General features: G+C 39.1%; 4 protein-coding genes across 10 annotated transcripts in view; 2 read left to right on the plus strand and 2 right to left on the minus strand.

Moving 5' to 3' along the window:
• mtus2a (microtubule associated tumor suppressor candidate 2a) overlaps nt 1-4084 on the plus strand; it is a 46202-nt gene extending 42118 nt beyond the window's left edge. For all 5 annotated transcript variants that reach the window (XM_034140008.1, XM_034140010.1, XM_034140012.1 and 2 more), the window contains exon 16: nt 708-4084. In XM_034140008.1, coding sequence (XP_033995899.1) covers nt 708-1131 — 424 coding nt within the window. In that variant the 3' untranslated portion in view covers nt 1132-4084. The remainder of the gene's footprint in view (nt 1-707) is intronic.
• Nucleotides 4085-4527: 443 nt separating this feature from the next.
• Nucleotides 4528-9274, minus strand: stoml3b (stomatin (EPB72)-like 3b). The gene is made up of 7 exons (XM_034140013.1): nt 9149-9274; nt 7512-7615; nt 7330-7402; nt 7023-7105; nt 6739-6942; nt 5839-5973; nt 4528-4989 (listed from the first exon to the last, which is right to left on the minus strand). Exons 1-7 carry the CDS (start codon nt 9210-9212, stop codon nt 4801-4803), a joined length of 852 nt encoding a protein of 283 aa, XP_033995904.1. The 5' UTR covers nt 9213-9274; the 3' UTR covers nt 4528-4800.
• Nucleotides 9275-11414: 2140 nt separating this feature from the next.
• On the minus strand, nt 11415-21273 carry proser1 (proline and serine rich 1). 2 transcript variants are annotated; one of them, XM_034140014.1, is made up of 12 exons: nt 20668-21273; nt 20525-20590; nt 19965-20033; nt 19674-19768; nt 19429-19522; nt 19004-19114; nt 18537-18638; nt 17834-17912; nt 17496-17588; nt 15139-16429; nt 13071-13215; nt 11415-12661 (listed from the first exon to the last, which is right to left on the minus strand). In XM_034140014.1, exons 1-12 carry the CDS (start codon nt 20710-20712, stop codon nt 12545-12547), a joined length of 2307 nt encoding a protein of 768 aa, XP_033995905.1. In that variant the 5' UTR covers nt 20713-21273; the 3' UTR covers nt 11415-12544. The 2 variants fall into 2 exon arrangements, with proteins under 2 accessions (XP_033995905.1, XP_033995906.1); XM_034140015.1 differs by lacking the exon at nt 17496-17588.
• Nucleotides 21274-21504: 231 nt separating this feature from the next.
• Nucleotides 21505-26991, plus strand: vps36 (vacuolar protein sorting 36 homolog). Of its 2 annotated transcripts, XR_004556671.1 has the most exons (15): nt 21505-21692; nt 21845-21913; nt 22021-22091; nt 22593-22707; nt 22805-22894; nt 23422-23508; nt 23936-23968; nt 24150-24227; nt 24942-25076; nt 25191-25256; nt 25412-25476; nt 25818-25902; nt 26254-26330; nt 26467-26643; nt 26678-26991. XR_004556671.1 is itself a non-coding variant. In XM_034140016.1 (14 exons), the coding sequence occupies exons 1-14, from the start codon at nt 21597-21599 to the stop codon at nt 26555-26557; spliced, it is 1158 nt and encodes a 385-aa protein (XP_033995907.1). In that variant the 5' UTR covers nt 21505-21596; the 3' UTR covers nt 26558-26991. The 2 variants fall into 2 exon arrangements, 1 of the variants encoding a protein (XP_033995907.1); XM_034140016.1 differs by having other exon boundaries at nt 26467-26991.
• Nucleotides 26992-27288: the final 297 nt, after the last annotated feature.

Below are 27288 nucleotides of genomic sequence, written 5' to 3' on the forward strand. Positions count from 1 at the left end.
GTCCTGATCCATTTATATAAAAACCTGTCTGAAAATGAGCTGATCAGATTTTGGCCACTTTATGATGTCATAACGATTTTTTGGCTTGTGTAACCATTAGCCAATCACCAACCAAGGTAACCCCCCCCCCCCTTATCACCTGAATCTCCTCCTAGAGCACCATTGTGTTCTTTTGAACCAAATATCTCTCAGAGGGGCGTGGGGAGGGGCTCCTTATTTTCATCTAAAGTAACAGATGGAGAATCAGCACTTTTGAAACAGGGCTGAAACAGAGGGGATTATGGGATGCTGCAATGATCTGTTTGGTGTTTGGAGCCAAACACTTCAGAGACATGTTTTGTATATATCTGAGACCTATAATGTATTGATGAAAAACAGTATAATAAGTGACCTTTAACCCTTCTCTTGCGTTAGGTCATACCCCCCTTCCCATACTATTTTCGGTCAAAATTGACCGGTGTGTTTTGCACAGTGGAACCCCTTATCCAATTTTGATGGTTGACATCTCATTTGAACAGTCAAAGCAAGTAGAATCAAGGGGTGACAGACATAAGACTGGAATGATCTGTTTGGAGCCAAACACTTCCGAGACATGTTTTGTATATATCTGAGACCTATAATATATTGATGATAAACTGTATAATACCTTTTAATTTCCTTGCTCATGGGCTGCTTTGTTAACTTCCTCTGTGATGTTTTCCCTGCAGACAACTGTCAGAGGACAACGCTAACCTCCACGATTCGGTGGAGAAGGAGAGCACTGAGAAAAAGCGGCTGAGTCGCAACAACGACGAGCTTCTGTGGCGTCTGCAGACCAGCCCCCTCATATCCCCCGCCTCCTCCCCTCTGCACCGCTCCTTCTCCACCTCCCCGGTCCCCTCATCCTCTTTCTTTTCCTCCTCACCTGTCGCAGGGTGTGACTCTCCCACCCACTGCCACGGCTGTCAGCAGCAGGCTCAATACTGCTCCCCCTCCCACAGAGCCAATCAAAATCTCTCCCCTGGACCAGGGACACCCACTCACAGGGCAGCGACCAATCAGAATTACTCCCCTGGCCCGGCCACGCCCACACACAGAGTGTCACCCAATCGCTGTAACTCAGCCGCTTGTGTCGGCTCTTTTCAGAGATAAGCTCACATGTCTGTATTTATTTTACATAATTTCTCTTTTATTTCCATGATTTTTGAATGTGAGTGGCATTTAATTAAGTACATGTTGGAGAAAAACAAAGCACCGTGGTCTCTTGTCGTCTCGTGACATTCTGGGCAGACATTAATTGTCAAAGCCCGAAGAAGTTCTCGACAGCTGGTGTTGTCCATCGAGTGAAACACAACATTATACGAACATAAATATTGAAAACTGATACATTCTCTGTTCCCAATGGCTGCTTGTCTTGAAACGCAGACTGTACATACTGTATGATAGTGACACAGATCAACATGTAGTGAAACCTCCCTGCACAGTCCCGCAAACACAGAAACAGTACAGATGGAAAGTAGCACACTCATGCCACCAGAACACAATAATCTGGTGTGTTAAACGACATACTCAATAGAAAATAAGCTATACTCTCATTGGGATAAGTTTCCCAAATGTTCCCCCCAACAAAGCGCCTTATACTCAACGACCAAGATTTGATTTCATAAAGGACTATAGGATAAAGAATTGGTCTGTAAAGCAATGATTTTCAGCCTCAAGGTGTATTTGACATCTTGATATTAGTTCAACACTGATAGTTTTACTTGTGTGGGACGACCAAACCTGGAACCCCAGCCATTGTATCTGCTTTTTGCCATGGTCTTCCTACAGCGTCGTGTCACATGAGCTACTCTCTTTTGGGATCCCTCAGGTCAACTTGCAAAAACTACGTCTGCCGTTTTGTATTTACCTCAGCGGGAATGTGCAGTCTGTTTTGTCCGTGGCTCAACAGCACCAACAATTACAACTTAAACACACAGCTACCAGGGAGCTCAAAACGAAGGGAGGAAAAACTAACACAGGAATTGCTGTTTTAAATGTTGTTTAAAATGTGATGTTTATATCTTATTTATTTGTTACATGTGTTTTGCTTAGGCAAGCATGTACTGTGAAGGTCTTCCAGTTTTAATGTGAAAATGATTATTGCTCTGTTTATTTATTAAGCTTGAGGTGTGGAGGAAACGAACGGTGTTTGTAACTGAAAATATCACCTATGGGACACAAGTGGAATATGTGATGTACCTGAGGAAAAAGGAGATATACTAACTTGTCATCACACATACATAGGTGGCACTGTCTTATTATGTAATATAGGTCTATAAGCTATGTAGGTTAAACAAAACACAGGTTAACTCTCTGTTTACCTTTGTATGACTAGTGTGGCAAAGATTAGTGTCGCCCTTTCTCAACCTCTTCATAACCTCTACTGGTTTCTTTATCTCAATGACTCTTTTTATCTTTTGAGTATAAAGTTCAGGCTACACTGATATTTTTCAAGAAATATTGTTCAGGGAATTACTTTCAAAATTTAGATTAGAAATTATTTTATATAACTTCTCTACAGAACATTATAAACTCAATATCATTTTCCTCTTGTATGAAATACTATAGAGAAACCAGCCTTTGGAATATTAAACAAATTATTTTATAGCATACAGTTTGTCATAGCTGCCTCCTGTACATACTCTGCTAACTCACTTACCCTCAGGGTCCTAATTACTCTTCTGGCTTTTGCATTGAGAACTGCAGTGTTACACAGTGTTATCTCAGTGATTTAATCGCACATGAACAAACAAAGCTGTTCAGAACACACATGAAATTGAGCCACTGTAAATAAACAAGGCCAGTTTGTAGGGATTAGGGTAAATCTGTGTTGGCAGTCATGGCAACAATGCTAATTGGAGGAATGGTTTAGGGTTTATCACTTTTTTGGGTTAAGTTACAGGTTGGGTAAATGTAACCTTGCCAGCATGTAGAGAATGGCGTTTATGTGTTGTGGATCTTTCATTGCTATACCAGCACTTTTGACGGCCGTGAAAACATATTTTTCATGGATCTTCAAGATTTTTTTGTATGACACGTACACAGGGTTGAATGCTCTTAAAACGAAAGAATGTCAATTACAGCATAAGATTTGAGAAAATGTATCTCGATTGTCACTTATTTTATACCTACACTGATGATTTTTGAGAATGTCTTTACATAACGATTAATTGTAAAAATATACCTGTCAGAGAGTCACTGTGTTTTCAAATGTTTTTAGAAATGCTGTTCTCCTACGTCATTGAAGGATTCTTAAGGGTCCTCTGAAAGGTAACGTCAAGCTCAACAAAGCTGCAAGAATACAACAGAAACTATTGTTTACAAATGACAGGGTAAAGTCACAGATTTCTTATTAATTTAATATTTCACCTTTGAATGATGATAACTAAACAAAGAACTGGTATTGTAATGACCCTTCAATGTGTCCTGTGGACATCTCTGTCTCACTATGCGCTGAATGTCAAAAATGTAATGACTGCATTTTATACGAGTCAGTCATGTGATTTTATTTGATATAGAAGGACTCTCGTCTGACCACTATGTAGCAGCCATTTAATATGTAGCATTAGTAGAGCCTCCCCACAAGAAACATGGGTAATTTACCTTATCCATTAGGGATTAAAACGACCGTGTTTATGTTTAACTGCTGTCGTAGCAAATATTCCCATGGCTTGTCAACTTTCAGCACTACAATTTGAATTTATGGAGGTAAGCTATATAATTAACCTTTGTAGATTTGGTCCAGAGACAACGTTTGCTGAATTAGTTTGTTTTGGCACTGATTGTATGTTTGAATGTAAATACATTTACGACATAAGTAGTGTCTTAGTGCACCAACGAAGTAATAGAAGCATGTTTTTTCTGTCTTTGCTGTTTCTTGTTCTCCCTTTCACTTCTTTTTACCTCTCTGCATCTGTGGTGTCAAAATGTAACCGTAGCGTAGGAGGCCGGGAGGACGGGGAATGAGATAGTTCTACATGTAATGTATACGAAGTATGTTGATGCTTTGATTTCTACTTTTTGGGGAGAACACAGTATTAAAAGATATTCAAGAAAACCAAAATGATGTTCATGTTTTTTTTACCGTACAGATCAGTCCTGCTCTAAATTGTATTTCATTAGGTGTTATATGTATTCTGGATACAAGGGATTGTCCTAGTAAACAGCATACTGTAAATATTCAAGACAGGTCTAAAACACAAGCATGTACTTGGACAAAACTAATAGGTTTAGAGTTTGCTAGTGTTACCCTTATAGACATTGGATATGTGGCTATTTCGACTTTCTTTCAACAAAGACACAGATAAAATGCTTCTCTTATATTTCTCACACATTCTAAAGTTACCAAAAATATGCTGTTGGAAAGGAAAAAGTACAACATATCGCAGACATATCCGGGATTTAAGATGTAAGCATTTTGATTGTGAATAAAGCCTCAACTGTTAGTTTGAAGTATATTGCATGTAGTCAGTATCAAAATATGCAATTGACCAACACAACATCATATAATATGAATCAGACACATTTATTATAGTTTTAACAACACACATCATTTTCAGAATACATTTAGTCAATAACACGTCAATTTTTTCAGACAACTCTGAAGTTTATAAAAATGTTAGTAGGCCATGCCTGATCACAGCTTGACTATTTAAACCACAAAGGTTTTTTATGATGAGTCTGAATAAAATGTCAACCATGCATAAATAGTAATTTGTATCCTGACTGTTTATTTTACAAAGAGTCACACATGTTTAAGAGGTTGGGCAAACTGAGGTGTCACTTTCGCAGGAAGGGAGTCAACATATCCATGGGCAGGGGGAAGATGATGGTGGAGTTCTTCTCTGCTGCGATGGTGCTGAGAGTCTGCAGGTAGCGGAGCTGCAGGCCTGACGGAGACTCTGAGATCACCAGGGACGCCTCCTTCAGGGCCCGGGACGCATTCATCTCACCCTCTGCTGCGATCACCTGGACGTTGATCAAGAAAGAGAGATTAGTATGGCATTTAAATGAACTATCTTTAAAGGTCACTTATTATACTGTTTTTCATCAATATATTATAGGTCTCAGATATATACAAAACATGTCTCTGAAGTGTTTGGCTCGAAATACCAAACAGATCATTGCAGCATCCCATAATCCCCTCTGTTTCAGCCCTGTTTCAAAAGTGCTGATACTCTGTCTGTTACTTTAGATGAAAATAAGGAGCCACTCCCCACGGCCCTCTGAGAGATATTTGGTTAAAAAGAACTCAATGGTGCTCTAGGAGGAGATTCAGGTGATAAGGTGGGGGGGGGGGTTACCTTGGTTGCTGATTGACTAATGGTTACACAAGCCAAAACATCGTTATGGCATCATAAAGTGGCCAAAAACTGATCAGCTCATTTTCAGACAGGTTTTTATATAAATGGATCAGGAGATCAAGAGAACGAGTTTTTTTCTAAAACTTTCAGAATGTCTTAGGGAGGCGTGTGGCGCAGTGGACTAGTGTCAGGATCAGGGTTCAAACCCCACTGCAGTCAGCATGTCGTTGTGTCCCGGGACAAGACACTTCACCCCAAATTGCTCCTGTGGGGATTGCCCACAGTATTGAGTATGTAAGTCGCTTTGGATAAAAGCGTCTAACAAGTATACATGTAATGTCTTAATGCAGAGGGGACACATGTTTATGTATAAAAGACATGAAAAAGTGGATTTTGCATAATAGGTGACCTTTAAAGCGAAAACCTAAAATATAATAATTAAAAATAATGCACATTGGGTTTTACAGGGAATTATATAAAACTGTAGGCTATGTGTCGTGCGATGTGACCCGACCTTAGCTCTGGCCTCTCGTGTAGCCTCTGCTTCTGCTGCCATGGCTCTCTGCAGCTGATGGGGCAGCTTCACGTCTTTAATCTCCACGCGCTCCACCTTGATGCCCCAGTCGTCTGTGGCTTCATCCAAATTGGCCTGAAAAACACAGACAGAGAATTGATTCAGTGATTTTTCCATACTACCCAAAAAGTTAAACAAAGCCCTTCCCGTTAGAGATGAATAATCAAGGAAAATTTGCTGAACAAATGTCTCTCACAATTGTGCCCTCCTTAGAGAGATCAGAGGTGGGAAGTAGTGGAGTACAAATACTTCATTACTCTACTTAAGTACATTTTTCTGGTATCAGTACTTTACTCCACCACTTGTTTTTCTGACGACTTTTTACTTTTACTTCTTACATTTTTTAACACAAATACCTGCTAGTTACTTTAGTTTGAATGTGTGTTTGGTGGCGTGATCATTATTATTTAGAGTCATTGCGTGCCTATTGATTTGAACACGATCCGTGTATCCATCATTTCCTGGTCTTCTCTAAAGAAGAGGGACCAATGAAAACGTTGTCATGTTGCCGTTGTTCAGCATGGACACATTCATTAGCTAACAATGACATTATTGTTCTATTAATATAAAGGGAGGTCAGGTACTCTTTAAAACAGCTGCTAGTTATGGGTACTTTTTACTGAAGTAAATTTCAAAGCCCATACTTCTTTACTTTTACTTGAGTGAAGAAGTTTAGTCAGTACTTCTACTTTTACCAGAGTATTTTTAATCACGAGTCTGTACTTCTACTTGAGTAAAGGATGTGTATTTAGCCCTCTCTGAGAGAGATAGAGCAAAAACAAATGAAAACACTTGTCTTTTGTTCAGTCCACATTATGATTTCTGGAGAGTTTCCTGTACCTGCATGCTGTGAGCGATGCCCTCACGGTCGGACAGGAGCTCAGCCAGATTCTTGGTCCCCAGGACATTTCTGAGGGTGGTTTGAGCCAGCAGACGGGTGGCGAAGTCAGCATTAGCAACGTTGGCCACAGAGGCGATGGGGTCACTGACCCGGAAGTACACTACTCCGTCCACCGATACTGTAACTGAGTCCTTGGTCAGGATCTAGAGCGGGGAAACATGACATGTTTTTAAGCCTGAAGATTTGAAATATTGAATTTGTTTTTCAGTGTGCCAAACCCTACCTCTTGTGGTGGGATGTCAAATGAAACTGTTCGCAAATCCACTTTCACAATGTCATCAGTGCACGGCAAAATAAAGAAAATCCCTGTAGAAAAAAACATCAATTTACTATTTTGCATCAATATGACATTTTTTGCATTAAAAAAAAGAGGTTCTCAAAGGTTCCTACAGGTTCACACAGTAACTTCAAATCATTGAAACAAACATGGCTCTCGGTTACATTGGCTAATAATACATTTGATACAACTAACAGATTCTTTTTTTTAGCCAAAAAGAAATAATTCACATTTAAATTGTATGTTTTCCTACCTGGTCCCTTAGCCTTCTTGTCTGGGATACGGCCCAGTCTGAAGATGACAGCGCGCTCATACTCCTTGACAATCTGCAAAACACCAACAGGAACAGCACAGTGTAAGCAGTTCACATTTGAAAGGCAACAACGTTTTTTTTGCTCTTCAACCCACTGTGCTAATTTACTGTAGCTTACTCACCTTCAGACAAAACCAGATGGTGAAGGGACTGAGGAGTATTGTGAAAAAGCCAGAGAGAATGACCAGGACCCAACCAATGCATCCCAAAGATCCTGTCCGTTCAGCTATAGAGACAAAGTGACAGTGTGTGTTGACAATACTGTGAAAACCCCAAAACAAATATGAAATGGAAATCAAATAAATGCAAATTTAGAGATGTGAACAGGCTTGTGTCAAGAAAGAGAAGGATGAAGGAATATGGAAAGTGGATATATCAACATCTGCCTTAAAAATCCATACGGTTTTGAAGTTTGAAATCACATTGAAGTGGAAGTGATGTGTTTTGGCCCCTTTTTAACTAACAAACAGGAGATGAGGAAAGCTTTTACCCCTTAGCTAATGAACACAATACTATGCAAACTATAATAACAGTATTGCACTCAAAACTCTCATAGGCAGATCGTTTTAAGTACCACTAATGGATCAGTTTTCAAGCTTAGATCTTACACTGATGGACGCGGTTTACAAACAGAGGAACTCTCACACAAAGAGTGCAATCAGTGAAATGTTTACCAGTGAAACATGATCATGGGGTGCACTACCCCATGATCATGTTTTCACTGGTAAACATTTCACTATTTCACTATTACAGAAGTATTCATTTCCTGACATTGTTGTATGTACCGTTTAACTGTCTTTCTAGGTCAAACCACAGGAAATGCAGTTTTCTGTGGTAGAACTAAAGGAAATGTTGCAAGCATTAGTGCACGTTAGAGAGCATTGCAAATGCATTTAGACTGATCCACATGATCGATCGTAATGTGGTATTTGGTGAAAAGCAACGTATGATGATTTCTGCAATGTAATGATAGCTAACACTGTGGCAATCCTCGCTATGTGTTTTGATGGAAGACATTTTAATTGGAATTATACACAAATGATTTATCCGTCACCTCAGTGAAAGAGGTTGAAGTGTACACAGCACTCTATGTAACCCGATCCCGTCCAACTGGTTGTTGATAATAGAGACTTGGAAAATGATTATGCTGCAAGATGATATGATGTGAAAGGAGCCATTATCAGCCACACAACTAATGGGCGTTTACACAGAAGCCAACTGCGTGACATGACAGCTCTTAATTGCCTGACTTCACATAGCATGGCCACACACACACACACACACACACACACACACACACACACACACACACACACACACACACACACACACACACACACACACACACACACACACACACACACACACACACACACACACACACACACACACACACACACAATTGAAGGGAAACACACACACACACTCAGTCACATGCTTTTGGGAGGGAGTCTTATCTTGATGACATGTGATTTATGTCTCTATGACGATGGAGTTCTACTTTGCCCCTGCCTCGCACAGGTGAGCTCCAATGTATGCATCGCACATACAATACACTGCTGCTTACATAGCTAACAATATAATGACAATGTACATTCAACTCATGCTTCAGGGAAAGGCAAACAACCCCTTTGTTGATTTAAGCCTTACACAAGTCTGGTTTTGGCAATAGTTCACTTAAAAATTAATAATTAAACACAAGTATGAAACATTTAAGCTCAGAAAAAAAGACAGTAAAAGAAAATCTGGTTTATCTTACATATTAAATCTTCTTTGCTCACTCCGCGTCTCTTCTGGCTTTCCACCTGGCCCTCCATTTCCATGTGTTGGTTCAGAGTGAGAGGGGAAGTGTGTAGAGAGGGTTTGTTGAAGTGTGTCGGATCAAGTGGGAGTCACCCAGCCTTTTAAAGCTGTAATGCTGCTTTACAATCCAGCTCAGAGGTGTGGCTCTGACATCAGCTTGACCATCAACAAAGTTAATTATCATGTAGTTAATACACAACCGGATAATCTCAGTGTTTGTTCATTATATTTAGCGAGGTTTTCATGACAGAAAGACATCCTTTTTAGTTGTATATAAGAGGAGGTTAGGTTAAATACTAATAATATGGATAATAATTATAGTTACTTATATGCTAAGAGGTTTCCCCATTGTTACTTTGCTTAGCTAACCTACCACTCGCAACCAAATCACACATTGCAAAATAAATGTTGAAATGCTATACTTTCCTAATTTTACTTCCTACTAGAATGAGGTAAACCGTTTCCACGATGCTGCACAGCATTACTTAAGTATACCAACATTTTATACCTCAAACCCACTTATAAATCAACATTTGCTGATTCTCAGGAAAATCTTCATACAGTAAATCTGGTCAGTACTGTAAACATAGGGGTGAAATCTTTTTAAATGAACTTGTAAACAAATGTGAATCACAGTTTAACTGCGGACAGGCCAAAGTGTAGTGACAGTTCACACAGAGGAGCAGTACACAGCACCAGAATTAAAAGATATTTATGTTGGGCCCATTTCAAAAGTCAATTTAAATGTCATAATACAATGTTCATTTCAGGAGAGACTGTCATTATCCTTCGTATTGTCTTTTCCACTGAGACTGGACATTGGATCAAATACTACATGAGGATAGTGTCAATTCATGATAGCATTTTACATTTCATTTCTATTATTCATGATTCACTAATAAATGTTGATAAACTTGATTAAAAACAGCCAAGTCCAGCTAACATTTAAAGAGGTCACAACAACTTCGAAACCTGATATTTACAACTGTTTATGAATAAAATGTGAAATATGTAATCTGCCCCAAACACTATTTCACATGATTTCATGATAGTGTTACATGTAATAGTAAGTCTGGCTGTAACATACATGATAATTAAACCCTACTATCTGTCCTGCGCCCATCAGGGTTCAAGGCCAAAACATAGAAAATGTCAACTGCTGAGGGGTAGGGCAGGTTTTATTTATGCTAAGAGGTTTCCCCATTGTTACTTTGCTTAGCTAACCTACCACTCGCAACCAAATCACACATTGCAAAATAAATGTTGAAATGCTATACTTTCCTAATTTTACTTCCTACTAGAATGAGGAACTGCTTAAACACTATTAATTTGTGGATATATTTTGATCTCAGTTTACTCTAAATTGTATTTGATAGATTTCTTTCTGTATGTCTTTTGTTCAGTGCTATTCACACTGCATAGTGTTATCTTAAAACTATTTCTTTGTGTGGGTTGAGATTTTAAGATGTTAATTATTTATTTATTGAAAATTCATTATGACTTTTAAATAAGCTGGCTTAAGGGAGGCCATCATTTGCTGATTGTAAAGAACAAAATATGTAATACACTTGTTGTAGTCCATGGGAACGTGTTTGTTACATTAATGCATTTTTTTGAATAAATTGCAATGTGAAGGACCTGATAGTCAAATAATTGTAGCATTTCTAAGTGAAATTATAGAATGTATAAATGTAAGCATGCATGATTATGATTTTCTTTATACAAAATCAGATTTGTTTTAAATTAAAGTTGAATTTATTATAGGATCTTTGAGAAAATAAATATGTTTCCATTATCCATAATGAATAAAAGGCTGTCATTTAACAGGTTTGGTAAGGAAGACGACAGTAGCCAAAGTTTGATTTGAATGGAACATATTTGAGTAATGGAAAATGGAATTTGCTCAAAGGAGATCCCATGACTTGGTGTTAGGTCTCGTGACTAATGACTGATGGCATCACATGTGTATTGTGTAAAACTACGGATGCTCATGAAGCCCTGCGTAGAGTCCTAAGTTGACTTTACGTAGGCTGTAAAACCGTAACGTTTATAATACTCATTAAACAACTGAAAATAAATCAAAGAAGGTAACCTTATCCGCCTGTTTTTGAAGCTGCATTTGGTTATATTTAACAAGTATACAGTTGATTGAGTCTTTCTTTGTCAATGAATGTATATTTCAGACCTTTACTTTGCTGATAACACATGTGCATGAGCCTATGAGACTTTTTGGCCTTGATCTTGGCACCCTTTTATTAAAAAGTCACATAGTTGATTGTTACACCAGTTAATAAGCAAATAACAGCCACTCCTTCATAGCATAATTATTTATCTACACATTGTTCTATCCACCTTCATTAATTAAACAAAGGGCTTTCCTATTAGACATGGCATCACACAGAATAGAGATACAGTAACAGCTACAGCAACCAGCAGTTTACTGACAAAATAATAAAACAGGTGCAAATACAGAAAAAAAGGACAAAAAAACAAACAAAGGAAAATAAAAAGTCTGTTCATCTCAAATGTCTCCCCATGTTCTTAGATGTACAGTAAATGAGGTAAACCGTTTCCACGATGCTGCACAGCATTACTTAAGTATACCAACATTTTATACCTCAAATCCACTTATAAATCAACATTTGCTGATTCTCAGGAAAATCTTCATACAGTAAATCTGGTCAGTACTGTAAACATAGGGGTGAAATCTTTTTAAATGAACTTGTAAACAAATGTGAATCACAATTAACTGCGGACAGGCCAAAGTGTAGTGACAGTTCACTGAAAATAACACACAGAGGAGCAGTACACAGCACCAGAATTAAAAGATATTTATGTTGGGCCCATTTCAAAAGTCAATTTAAATGTCATAATACAATGTTCATTTCAGGAGAGACTGTCATTATCCTTCGTATTGTCTTTTCCACTGAGACTGGACATTGGATCAAATATGAGGATAGTGTCAATTCATGATAGCATGTACAGTTTTACATTTCATTTCTATTATTCATTATTCACTAATAAATGTTGATAAACTTGATTCAAAACAGCCAAGTCCAGCTAACATTTAAAGAGGTCATGGTATATTTTAAAACCAACTGTTTATGAATCAAATGTGAAATACATAATCTCCCCCAAACACTATTTCACATGATTTCATGATAGTGTTACATGTAGTTGTAAGTCTGGCTGTAACATACATGATAATGAAACCCTACTATCTGGCCTGCGCCTATCAGGGTTCAAGGCCAAAACATAGAAAATGTCAACTGCTGAGGGGTAGGGCAGGTTTTATGATAGTGGTCCACCGTGAGTAACTGTTCTCCATGTTTTTCAAAGTGTGTTGTGGATTTCACTGCCAACCCAGCTGGGGGTGCAGGCCTGGCTGGAGGGGGAAGGGGTTCCCTGGGCCTGGAGGGTAATTGGCGAAACTATTGGGAGGGAAGTTCTCCAAAGTTGCGGGATGACCCTGAAACAAGACAAAGAATCAGAATCAGAAACGGGTTTATTACCAGGTAGGTTGACACGTACGAGGAATTTGACTTGGTGTTGTGGTGCATACATACAATTAAAACAAAAATGTAAAAACACAGATAGAGAACTATTTAAAGAACACTATAATAACATTAAAAAATAAAAAAATATAGTAAAATAAAAAATCAAATAAAGCAGTATTTACATTGAAATAGAATGGAATAAAATATGTGCAGTAAAAAAACAGATATTGTCAACTTAGTGTGCATTAATGGAGTGTGTGTGTGTGTGTGTGTGTGTGTGTGTGTGTGTGTGTGTGTGTGTGTGTGTGTGTGTGTGTGTGTGTGTGTGTGTGTGTGTGTGTGTGTGTGTGTGTGTGTGTGTGTGTGTGTGTGTGTGTGTACCTGTAGCAGGGCAGACTGCATGGCTTGGTTGTGGAGGCCACTGAGGCCAGCAGGAGAGGCAGAGGGGGAGAAGCCCGGCATCCCGGGGAAGGACAGCAGGCCGGGGAACCCGCTGCTGCCTGGAGGCTGGAGCCCGCTGCTCAACCTGTGACACGCAGGATCATTACTGCCAGGCTCTACATTGTTATCTTAATTACACTAAGCCACATTGATCTGTATTGACTGGGTTTTACAACAACATAATACTTACAGTTCTTACATATCTATACTAAACATCCTAGTAAATCGGGAACATTAAAGGTGAGTATGGGATGCGAAAATTGATCTCTTGTTGATCTGGAAAGGCACTTTTTCTAGGACTAAATCTATATCACTCTCGATTATATATAGTTATCACAGAATTCAACCGTATTTAATTTTGTCTTAATGAACATTATTTAATTTCATATTCTGTTCTTGTACATATCATATTCTATTTACATGTATATAGACATTCTTTATTCGTATTTTTGTATTATATTATATATGTTGCATTGTTGGAGGAACTCGGGTCAGAAGAATTTCATTGCCATTTCTAATCTGTAGATTATGTGCACATGACAATAAAACCTTTGAATCTTGAATCTTTAACAATAAGGCGAAAGCTTAGCCTTTAAATGAGCTGAGCACAAACACTTGAAACAGCCAGGCTACGTCCAACTGCAACAAATTCTCTCTCGCAGCCCCTCTAAAGCTTACCAGTTAACCATTTTATTCAGGTTTGTATAATACCCACAAAATGTAAACTGGCTGTGTTATACGTATGAGTGGATACTTTTTCTTACACACTACTCAACAACATACTATAGTGAACAGGTGGGAAAGAGTTACATACACATTTAAATGTGTGTTAATGTGTTTATATTTCTCTTGCTTTACTCTACTTGCTTTCTAATTTAATGATCTTGAAAAAAAGCCACCGCCTACCTCTTATGTGCATGAAATGTCAACATAAGGTGAGGCTCAAGTTTGTGCAACACTTGTACCTTGGCAAGCTAACATACTAAATATATGGCCTGGATGGAACAATTTCTCTGAGACACAAACCAAAGTCTAAGCTAAGTGGACTTTGCACTGTTTCCACTTAGAAAACGTTGAGTGGAAAATCTATCTACATTTATGATGCCCTTTTTGCAACCGCTTACCAAACTAAGTGGAAATTATCTAAAAAAAGAATTCTGACTACAAACTACTTGGTTACTGGAAATTAAGAAACTCCATGGGACTAATGGACCAGCTAGCACAGTTTTCTAACACAGAATAACATTATTAGTCAGTTGAAACTGTGGCATTTTCATGTAGGCTTAATTCATAAATTAGAATATTAAAGGTCTCCTGTCATGCAAAATGCACTTTGTTATGTCTTTTATACATAAACATGTGTCAGGGAACAAAACCCTCTCTCTTTTCCTCCGTACAAAAATCGCAAGAAATTGGGGTACAACAGAGCTGATCCAGATTTGCGGCCGATATGACGTAATATCGGAAATGTGGGCTGGCTTTACGCCACGGCCCTATCAGAAACGTTGCTATCAGAAACAATGTGTGACGTGTTTTGGACGTTATTAGTTCTTTGTTTACATTAGCAAGCATCGCTAACACTCAGAGCTAACCTGTACTGGAGAGAGTATGTGTAAAAAAGCAGGAAATAAAAAGGAACCCACCTTGTGGTAAACCCGCAAGAGAAAAAATCCTTGATGTGGTTTTGAACATGATATGGCGTTTAATCACGGCAGCATTTAGCTGAGTGTGTTGGTAGAATTCTCCTGCTATTTTTTTTTTTTTTTTAAGCTACGGACTCAGAATCAGCAGTTCTCTAACAGGGCTGAAATAGAGGGGTGATCTGTTTGGTATTTTGAGCAAAACACCTCAGAGACATGTTTTCTTCTATATTTTTATATATCTGAGACCTATAATACATGCCTAAAAATAGTATAATAGGAGACCTTTAAGGTAAAATCAAGAGGTTATTTTAGCTATCCACATAACATGGCTTCTGTGCAGTAAAAGTGTTTAAAGGTTCACTGACCCAGGCTGGAAGTTGGAGCTGAAAGCAGACGCAAAGCCTGGTAAAACCGGCGATGATGATGGAATTCCAGCTGCGGCTGCTGCTGACGCTACTGAAGAGGCCGAGGCCCCCTGCAGTCCCATGAATGAAGACAACACAGGGCTCCCAGCACCGTGCACTCCTGAAACCCCCAACCCTGGGTAGCCAGCGGGGCTATGACCGGGCGGAAGGCCTGGGAACATAGAGGTGGCAGAGGTGAGGCCCAGACCGAAAGGGGACCCTCCACCAGGGGCAACGTTGTGAGCCAGGCTTTGGTACATGGAGGCTTGTTGATGGTTAGACATGTTGGAGCTGGGAGGCATGGATGAAGGCATGGAGGAAGGAGGGAGTGAGGGGAAGTGGGACAGGCCAGGATAATGAGAGGGTGCTTGGCTGGAGGACAGGGCTTGGAGGCCGGAGAGAGCTACTGCATTAGCGAGTGATACTTGAGGAGAACCTGAGGGGTGGGAAAGACCAAAGGAACGGGCCAGGGCCGCCTGCGCAGAACCTGGAACCACAAGAGAGCTCACAGACGGGGTGCCGGAGCGGGAGGTGCCCTTGAAGGCAGAGTGCACAGGGCTGTTGCTGCCACTGTTGCTTCCCCCAGTGTGTCTGTTCAGGACCCCCGCCTGCATCATAGCAGCCTGAATCTGTGCAGAGTGAGCCGGGGAGGGTTTGGGACTGAGGCCTTGGGTGGAATTGCTCGGATGAACTGGAGTGGCGGCTCCAGAGGGGGTGTAACTTCGGATCACTGACCCAGAGGGATTACCTGCTTGTAGGTGCATGCCAGGGTGACCGAGTCCCGACTGGTGATCTGCGGACTGAGAAAACGCTCTCTGCTGAGTCGAGCCCATGGAGTTCGTCTGGGATAATGGGTCGGGGGCGCCGCGGGAGGCTGGGGTGCCCGGTCGGGAAATGGCGTGGAAGGGGGAAGGGGAGTAGCTCCTGCCGGGGACAGGGGTTCCACAAGGAGTGCCTGAAGGGGTGTGGGCTTTAATGACAGATGAAGGTGTAGGTGTAGAATGGCCACTGGGGGTCTGAGGACCGGCTTTGATCACAGATGGGGATGGAGCAGGCGAGAGAGAGGGGACATTTGGGTTGTGAGAGGGCACCATGCCGGGGAACACTGGTGTGATAGGGGTCGTGGGAGGAGGCTGAGCAGGAGAAGCCTGATGTGGGTTAGGGGTTGAAGGCGTGGACCCATGAGGAATGAGGAGGGGCCCGCTTTTGACTCCAGGTGTGGTGTGCAGAGGATTGCCTGGCTTGGCGTAACCTGGAGGGAGAAAAAGATCAGAGTTAGTGAGGAAGTCTTTTAAAATAATGCCTTCTTGTATCTGACATAATCAAAACTGAAATAAAAAATGACAACACGGTTTAATTTAATAATTGTTGGTTTTAATTTCTGGTGTAGGGTTATTTTTTCATTCCAAAAGAAAGAGGGAATATGTTCAAAACCAACAAACTTTTGTAGAAGAAGCAATCCACTCACATCTTAAAAAAGAGGAGACACACAGCAGGAGGAATAGCCAAAGAGAGCAAGCCTGCATGTAATTCTAACACATTTCAAGATTGGAATATGTCTTATAATAACCTTTGGGGAAATGTTTTTATAATGTATTTGTCTTGCTAAACTCATAACATTCACCACAGTGCTTATGCCAACACTGCTACTGACATTTGTAAACTTCAAACCACGTATCTCCCCAAAGGCCCTGAAAGATGCATTTCAACTGTGAAAACTGATGAGAGAGTGCGTTCAAAAACAAATGTCAACCCAAGCGATGCATGTTAAATGCCAGCACATAGCGATGATTCAAGAAAAAAAGATCAAGGACATTAGTTTGAAGCTATTCCCAGTCCAGGCGCCCACAGACTCATCCCAGTTCACTAAAGCATACTCTACACCGACTGACCAGAAAACAGTTGTACTGACAAAAAAGTAAGAACAGTTTTTGACCACAGTTATAGATATTTGTGTGAAGATATCATCCTGTGATGTTGTGTTTGACTGTTTTATATTGACCATTTTGTTGATTCACTTACATGTTAGAGGAGAACAAACACATGATTATATAAAATATACAGTAATGTAGTTCCATTGAGTTGTAATATGCCAAAATCCCCCTAAAAATTATATGATATAAACGATGTATGGTGCGAAGGGGGTTTACTTTTCTGGTCACTCAGTGTACTCCAGAAGTAAGAAGCACATTCTCTATCAAATCATCGCTTTTCAACTTGAGAAATGCAGATAAGCAGCATGCCAGCTAGTTAGGCAGCAAGCTTCAAGGAGCGCTTATTTTTCTGCCACACACACACAAGCTTCTATCGAATCATACCTGCTACTTTGTGGGAGGAGTTGTAGGAGGGAGGGGCCACGCTGGATGTTATAACCCCTCCCATAGAAAGAAGGCCTGCGTTGTTGTACGCACCTGAGTAGCAGTTGCAAATATTAACAGCATCCACCACACACAGCTGTAGTAATCACACACAACACACCTTACTACCTGAACCAAAACAAAAAGTCTTATTGTAACTCAAACCACTCAAAGCAGCATAATGAGTTCCTCTTATATCCAACATATCCGTGTTATCAGACAACTTGCAAACAGTGATCGATTACAGGGTGGGGCGGGAGAAGGTAGGCATTAGGGTGTGTAAGTGGGTCTTTTCTTACTTGGTGCGATGGTGGCATGTGGGCGGCACGGGGGTATAGGGTATGGCACAGGCCGATGAGGGTTGTAGGTCGATGGAAACTAGAGAAAATATAAGAAAAAGTCACAAAAGATTTAAGAAAATAACAACTTCTGTCTCGTTCTGTGATTCCGAAATGCAAGTTTTTTCAAAGGCGATAAAAGTCACACAAAAAAAAAGACAATAACAGATTGAATACATTGATGATAAAACGGAGTAGAAACCAGAGAGTAAATATAACACATTTCAAACCAGTGCTCTTGATGGTCACTTTAAAGCTCAACAAATCAGGCATTATTATGCAACATAATGTGGTTGTTTTTTATATAATTCTCCAACAGTCCAAGCTGATTTGTATTAAGAGAAACAGAAGTTCAAACATTTCCATGCTTTCCATTTTTATATAATGAGTAACCGGATATTTGACCTTACTCATATTTACTCATATCATTCTGTATGCATAAGCATTATTGTGCGTAGGCCCTCTATTGTACAGTCTTTAATTCAGTCCATTTAGCACTCTTGCTGTCATATATCAATAGCTTATCTAACCATGACTTGACATTGAGGTTGTTTTTTATCAAATGAAAGCAATATAATTGGTCATGTGAGGCCTCGTCATAAGGTTTCTCTGGGGACTCCATGCCTAATTACATCATCCCAGGAGTAACCATTCTTGTGCTTACAGGTTTGAACGGTCCAATAATACGAGCAGAAATTCCTTTCCCCTCCATATTGTTCGAAGTGTCCTCTTTCTTCTCGCCTTCTTTCTTCACTGGGGGGATTCCCTGTCACCATAAACACAATACATTTTTTAAAAACACACGCAACTTTTGAGCATTATTTATTGTATCATTAGTAATCATTATTTGCCACTTTTTTGCTGTCTTCCAGTCAAATAAATAAACTCAGAGTGTCATTTTCTACGCCACAGAGTTTCAACCTGATATCAACAATAACATTACTTATTCAGCTTTCATATGTTATATACACAATGTTGATAATTACAACATTAGTTTACAGTATTCAAAGTAAAATGAACATTACAAATCTAATAAAGATGTATTCTAAAGCCCCTAAATAAAGCATAAACGGCATCTTTAATTCATTAGATGGTGGTGGTTCAGCAACAGAGAGCCATGCATATACTCACAGGGAATGTGCCAGTGACCAGGCTGGGTTTGCCTTTAGGGTATGGATTTCCAGGTATCATACCACAGGAGGAGATCATGGCAACAGGAGCCTTGCAGCCAACCTTGCATACCTGGGGACACAGAGGTAGTTTTATATTAGAAAAAACGTGTGTGTTTGCTTGTGTGTACAGCATGCAATAAACATAAGATCAATATTAGAGATTAGGCATTAACACATTCTGTACCGCTATTGTAAAAGCTTGATTTTAGATTGCTTTATTATTTTTTAATTGCATCAATTGCTTTGCCCTGTACATTTCACTAGGTAACAGTTGTTCCTCAGGGCTTACGGGTACCAAAGGGATTCCACAAGGTATTTGTATACTAAGACACACGATTAAAAAAAAACAGGGTTTCTACACACAACTTGCAAAAGTGAACTTACTTGCTCCAGTATCCTGCGAGCCCGCTTCTTCTCAGACAAGTGTATGCGAAAGAGATCCTCCACAGGACGATAATTCTGAGCATCTGAAATGTTCCTGTGTGGTTCAAGAATGGGAACAAAAATCAAATATTTAACAAGTAACCAATTAGTCAAACCAAAGCGGTTGATATTACAGTAAAACATTTCACTTTAAGTGTTTTAAAATCCATTGAGGGTGCTCAAATGCATTTTCAAAATGTACTCACAAAGCTATTAGTTCCAGGACAACCAGTCTGTCCTTTGAGAAGGTGAAGCAGTTCAGGATATTTGCAACTTTGGTTGTAGGGATTGCAACCATTTTCTAAAGGCAACAGAACATATTTAACGTTAACACTTAAGAAAAATACAAATCACAGAGGTGGGGATTTTAAAGAGAATATTAAACTTTCAACAGCATCATTTATATTGATGTTGTAGTTGTTCTAACAGAAATAAATTACCTCAGTTTCTAGAAAACAAATGTGTCAATGTGGAACACACATTTTGAAGTTACTCACATGCTGAAGAGCTTTAACTGCTTTGATCTGTGGCTCTGCCCATGAGAAATACTTCAGTATCTCCATCACCTGAAGATGTTCAAGACAGTGTTACAATGTACAATACCAATAGAGCTTTAGTAGGAAGTAAGTAGTACTGCACTGCCAACTTTATTTGTCAAAAAGATATATCAACACTATAGGCTATGAGTGTTCCTATATCAAGTTGTTCGCATGAAACCAACTATTGCAAATACATTGTAATGCTGTATGTATTGATATAACATAACACACCATAACAACAACAATTGTTCCATTTACCTAATACATACATTTTAAAGTCGACCTATAAGTAGCATTGGTTAAATGTAAGTACTAATACAGATATGAAGACTATCCTTTTATTTAATGTCTGTTTATAAGCTTTGTGACAGACGAAACAAGTGATTTTTTTACGAATGTGTGGGGACCCTATCTACCTAGTGTGGTAAAAATACACTTTATAGTCAGTAAGAGGTTCTGCATGTTTCTCCTTGCATATAAAATTAGGGATAAACACCACGTGACGTTTGGACAGTTACCTGCTCACTGGAGAAATATCCATGCACCTGCTCTATGGCTTTGATCCGCTGATCAGTCAGGACGCACTGAAACACAGAGTCATACATTAACAAACAATTAAATGTTAAATTGCATAGTATATTTGAGATAAGACACACCGTACCTTTTTTATTTCATCCAATACTATATCAAATGACTTCTTATCCATGTTTGTTGATTAAAACAAACCTTCGTCTCTTTATCAATAAAGTTATTATACCACGCAGTTGGTAAATACAGTTTTAACAGTACAAAAGACAATATGCTTTAACATAAAATGCATTCGGATGACTTAATACTATGTCAATGATCCAACGCTATTGATTTAAATTCATAATGCTGCAAAAGCTTAGTTCATAACATTGCATTTTCGCAGTAAAACATTAGCTCATAAAGTTGCATGATCTTTACAGTCCATGTGTAAAAAACTACTTTCCACCAGCGAACAATGACTTCCAGACAACAGAAGCTGTGTCTGCAGAGCAAACCCTGTCTTCACCAGAATTGTCCGCAGCTAACAACAAGCTAGCCAGCTAAAGCTACCTTAATTCTGATCACAGCTCACGAAAAATACACTAAATAAAGCGGATTTCTTTGCACATCTGTTCATTCAGGCTTAGCTTAAATTTGATGCAAGCGATAGTTACGATGGAGATTGGAAAATGTGGAAATTCATGAACAAATTCATAATAACGCGCTAGGATAGATAGCGGCACAGATGCTCTGTAGCTTCCTCTGACAGCTGGCGCTAGTAACGTCAACACCGGGGAAGGACCCACGAGAGGCTGCCTGTCTAAAAAGACCCCGAGTATCACATATTGTAAAAGAATAACATTATTACAGCTAGTTTTGGTATTGTTATGGCTACAAGGAGTTTAGTTACATCCAACATAATCATTAAGATAATTAAATATAACTTGTATTATTTGTATGTTCTGTTTGAGTGATTCCAATCAGGCACAGTCAGGCCAGTTGTGGAAAGCGTACAGGAAGTAAACATAAAATGGTCTCGGCAGAGGAGTAGAATTAGGAATATTATCTAAAATACCAAAAATGGACCGCTTTTCGTGGTCAAATGGGCTCTTAGAAATTAACGAAACTTTGGTTATTCAGCAGCGGGGTGTCAGGCTGTATGACGGAGATGATAAGGTATACTTCTGATACAACAACACAATACCTCAAACTTACATGCAACATTGGAAAGCTTAATAATAACACACCACTTTTGATGGTTAGATGGATAGTTAAAGTATAGGTGATCAGATATAAGTACACAATGTATTTTTTTGTCGTTGTACCAGGCTAAACTGGATGTTGGAGTGGCCTTGTTGAGCACACATCGGTTGATCTGGAGGGACGTTAAAAACCATGTAAGACAGCATTGATAGTGCGGAGAGTTTGTGCTATTTTTCATATATTTGTATTTTCACATTTGCCGACTCTCATGATGATTCAGTATTTCTTCTGTCACCTGTAGGAATGCTGTATTGCCATGCCTCTGTCACAGATTCTCTTATTTGAGGAGCAGGCTGCAGGGATAGGAAAGAGGTGAGTGTCAGGAAGTATATTGTGTGGTTTCTATCAGCAAAATTGAGAAGTATTGTTTAAGTAATTCATTAAGAATAAGCACATTTTATATGTTTTGTGTTTTGTTTACCACCTATTATGCAAAATCCACTTTTTCATGTCTTTTCTACATCAACATGTGTCCCCTCTGTGTAAAGAGACTCTAAAAGTTTCAGGAAAAAAGACCCCCTCACTTTTTGTCCTGATCCATTTATATAAAAACCTGTCTGAAAATGAGCTGATCAGATGTGGCTACTTTATGATGTCATAACGTTTTTTGGCTTGTGTAACCATTAGCCAATCACCAACCAAGGTAATCATAGAATATCATAGTTTCTATAGGCCCCAGCAGTTGAAAGCTCTGGACAAACTCCATTTAGTTGGGGGAACTTGAGATAGAATACCTTTTCACTGTTAATAACAGCAACTTAAATGTAAAGGATTGAAATGGTCTATTAACTTTTGGCATATTTGATCCTTTAGTGCAAAAATAGTTATCCACCTGCAAGAAACACCTGCCAATAAGGAGCCGGGTCCCTACCAAAACAGCAAGTACTCCTTCATCAAGCTTTCATTCAAGGAACACGGGCAGATTGAGGTACTTCTATTGTTACAAGTAGTGAAAAATGCTTTTTCTAACTTGTATTCACCAACGATGTATTGCATGAACCTGACTAGGTGTCATTCTCTTGCAGTTTCACAGGAGACTAACAGAGGAAATGACTCAGAAGAGATGGGAGAGTACACCGGTGTCACAACCCATCTCCGCAGGAACTAGCTCACAGGTAAGAAGCCCAATAAAGGCTCCTTTTTAATCAAACTAATATATTTTCCTCTAAATGTCTTTGAGAATGTCTTTTAAGATGCTTGATAAGAATAATGTCAGTTAAAATGTTATTCCAGCTGATGGCAGTGTTGTTTCTTTATTCTTGGCCTTAAATATTCAGAACTTCTGCCTCTAACTATTTACTGATATAGGAAAGTGACATATATATCAATAGCTTTTACAATTAATATAAGTAGAATACCAAAGCATGACTCGCACCGGAGTAAAAGTAAGCTTCTGTGTAGGCTGTTACTTTCACTTGCATTCACTCATGTGTCTCCAAATTAGATTACATTAATCACATTTTTTGGATAAACACTATGAAATAGTACAGTAGAAACTAAAATTGATGTATGTTCTCTAACAGCTGTGAACCACAATATGTTCCCTCCTCACTATTTGACATTCCTTGTCATTTTGGGGCTTCTTTTAAACTGCCTGCATGCTTCACTAAGTATGTTTTTTTTTCCCTTTGTGGTCATGTAGGCGGGAAGAACGCGTGCCGTGGGTATTGTTGGCATTGAGAGGAAGATAGAGGAGAAGAGGAAAGAAACAGACAAAAACATTTGTGAGGTACTATCAACTGAAATATTTAGATATATTTATCCTCAAAGCTTCAAGCTTAAGTTTTGCGTTTTTCCATATTTTGACCAAAATGACTGTAAAACCATTGGAATTTATTTAAGCTGACCACAGCCACTGAGGCTGACACACGTAAGGCATCTCAAAAGTTACACAACTGCTGTAAGATAAACTTAATGTGTGTATTACATACAATAAAGATAAAATAAAAGCTATTTTTAGCTTTTTAAAAGATTTGACACGGAAAATAAATGTGGGTTTACGTCGAGGCAGACAATTTAGTTTTATTATCAGCTAGAGGAGTGGTGGGATTGCTCTGGAATTATATTCAAATTATATCTGTAGCCATAAAGTGTTGTTGTTAATTTAATTATTAACATTTTTTAGCACTATAACCAATTTAGTCTCTTTTTTCCAGGCTTTTGAGGACCTCAGTAAGCTGATGGTGAAGGTAACGAATGCTCTCATTTTGTATGTTCACCTTCCCTCTAGCATAATTTCTTACAAAATATAATAATACAAGTATTCTCAAATGTAATCCATTATACTATATGATCATTTAAACATCTTAACCATTGATATCTCTGTTAAGCTCATATACTGACATGTGGTGGGTTTTGACTGTCTAACAGGCCAAAGAGATGGTGGAGCTGTCCAGATCTATTGCCAACAAAATCAAAGACAAGCAGGGAGACATTTCAGAAGACGAGGTAAGAGCTTGACCAACATAATCACACACAGAAACTGGAGGACAATGGACGTGGTTTCAAATTACTGTACGTTCAGCAATAGTTAAAACATCTTCGTATTACTCTCAAACCTCACTGGAAGATTTTAAACAAGTGATAAAGACTGCATGATGTTGCTACACCATGCAATTTTACCTCTTAACTGCCCACAATTTGGTTTTTCAATTCGTTTTTAAAGGTCCCCTATTATACTCTTTTTCATCAATATATTATACAATAGTTCTCGGTTATATACAAAACATGTCTCTGAAGTGTTTGGCTCCAAATACCAAACAGATCATTGCAGCATCCCATAATCCCCTCTGTTTCAGCCCTGTTTCAAAAGTGCTGATTCTCTGTCTGTTACTTTAGATGAAAATAAGGAGCCCCTCCCCACGCCCCTCTGAGAGATATTTGGTTAAAAATAACACAATGGTGCTCTAGGAGGAGATTCAGGTGATAAGGTGGGGGGGTTACCTTGGTTGGTGATTGGCTAATGGTTACACAAGCCAAAAAAACATTATGAGATCACATCGTGGCCAAAATCTGATCAGCTCATTTTCAGACAGGTTTTTATATAAAACAAAAAGAGAGCGAATCTTTTTTCCTGAAATGTTCAGAATCTCTGTATAAACGACATGAACAAGTGGATTTTGCACAATAGGTGACCTTTAACTGTTATGTTTTGCTTTATAGACGATACGGTTCAAGTCCTACCTGCTCAGCATGGGTATTGCCAACCCTGTTACCAGAGAAACGTATGGGACGGGTACACATTACCATATGCAGCTGGCTAAGCAGCTGGGAGATATGCTACAGGCCCCTCTAGAGGTAGGTGTGAATGTGTGTGTGTCACGTTTTTCACATCTATACTGGCTTATATCAAACACTGTTTACAATTCTATGTATTTTTGCCTCTGTTTCTATCACTCTGTCCTCTCTCAGGAGCGTGGCGGTATGATGGCTCTCACTGAGGTGTACTGTCTCGTAAACCGCGCCAGAGGGATGGAGGTAAACTCAATTTACTACAGATCAAACTTGAGTGGGCATGTCCATTCTGGTTGAACTGGTGATACACAACATTGCAATCTATACATTCATGCTACACACAAATATCTTTGGTAGCCTGTCAGAAACTGAGGTTACTTTTCTTTCTCTTTGCACAGCTTTTATCTCCAGAAGATTTGGTAAACGCGTGCAAGATGTTTGAGTCGTTGAAGCTACCGTTGAGGTGAGCATTGTTTGTCACCCTTTTATACATTCCTTCATGTATAGACCAGCTTCTGGGATTATTATAGGCATACAAGGCAGGGTGTTGGCGCCTGCTTCACAAAGTCCAGACTTTTCCTGCCTGGCTTCCTGTTGTTGGAAGTATTGTCCAGCCCTTTGTGACTGTCATTTCCTGTCAGTACCCAGGGTTCCCAAAAGAAACTCTGGCCTGTTTCTCCAACAGGCTAATGACCCCAGACTGGTTGCTTTTCTTAAGCTCGCTATTTTAGTTTCATAGAAATTAATTCAGTATAAATCTGTCTTCATCTCACATTTCCTTCATGCATTTTGACTTGTTTGTAGGCTACGTGTGTTTGACAGTGGTGTGATGGTGGTCCAGCTGCAGTCTCACAGTGAAGAGGAAATGATCGCCTCAGCACTGGACTATGTAAGCTTCACAGTTACAAACACTATACTAACATTGACACGCTTTTGACTGATCAAGCAGCATGCTGTCTGAGATGTACACTACCAGTCAAAAGTTTGGAGTTTGGATTTTTTGAACACTTTTTTGTTAACTAGATAATTCCATATGTGTTCTTTCGTAGATTTGATGTCTTCAGTCTTAATCTACAAAGTAGAAAAAATATATAATAAACAAAAAACCATTGAATGAGAAGGTCTGTCCAAACCTTTGACTGGTTCTGTAAATATATTTTAAATATCGAGCAAACACTTTTAGGTTTTAAAGTTTTGTGATGAATTCCCTCTCTTATGTCATCATCTCTCCCCTGTTCAGGTGACCGACAAAGGCTCTTTGACAGCAGAGGAGTTTGCAAAGCTCTTGGGTCTCTCTGTTCTTCTGTCTAAAGAGCGGTAAGTAAATAACTGTCTGTCTGTTACGGTACAACAAAGAAAAGATTCACTGTTTTCTCATTTTATTGTTCATTATTGCTTTCAATCACTCGTGTTTTTTCTTCTTCGTGTCTTTGTGTCCCTGCTTCATCTTCAGATTGTTGCTGGCTGAGAAGGTGGGCCACCTCTGTCGAGATGACTCTGTGGAGGGTCTGAGATTCTACCCAAATCTCTTTTTAAATGCTTAGAGTTATTATAGCTAAGATAGAAAAACATATCTTCAACTGGGCTATACTGTCTTTGCTGGTTGGCTGATGTTGGCTCCAGCGGCAGAGTGTATTTAGTCATTGTTTTTTAAACGGTTGTAGTTCCGTTAGTGCTATATTACAATCCACTGTATAACAAGCTCTTTTCTATAGGTCTAAGAGCCAAAAAGGGGGTAAAGAATTCTGCAAATAAATACTGTACATGCAGCAAAGAGTTCCCAAATTGCTTTGCTTGATGGAGTGACCACCAAGTGGGAAAATTGGCCTACTGGAATATACACTGTGCATTTTGTCACAGAGCTCATACCTTGTTTAAAAAAACTGTGGAGTATAATAATAATAAGGCTTTAGTCACTGTTCACATGGTTTCTGAATTCAAAATAAAATGTTTTGTTATAAATAATTACGTAATGAAGCATCCGTCTCATCTTCTGAGAGCAGAGAGAACATGCACAGATTCATTTGAATACCCTACCATGACATCCTTTTTCTTGTTTTAGTCTCTCAGTCTTGTCCATAAACAGCATTATATTTCTTTTTTCTCCAGTCAAACTTTCATTTAATCTAATAGGTTTTGTCTAGACTACATCCAAGAAAAGACCAAGATAAAATGCCTGATGTGCTGCCAGTTTGATTCACAGCGAATGAATCCCTTCAACTGCAGAAGTTATCTAAATAAATCCCACTTGATTTAGTTACTTGTCTAAATGTCG

This window comes from Trematomus bernacchii, unplaced genomic scaffold (assembly GCF_902827165.1).
Source record: "Trematomus bernacchii unplaced genomic scaffold, fTreBer1.1, whole genome shotgun sequence".
Classification (NCBI taxonomy): Eukaryota; Metazoa; Chordata; class Actinopteri; order Perciformes; family Nototheniidae; genus Trematomus; species Trematomus bernacchii.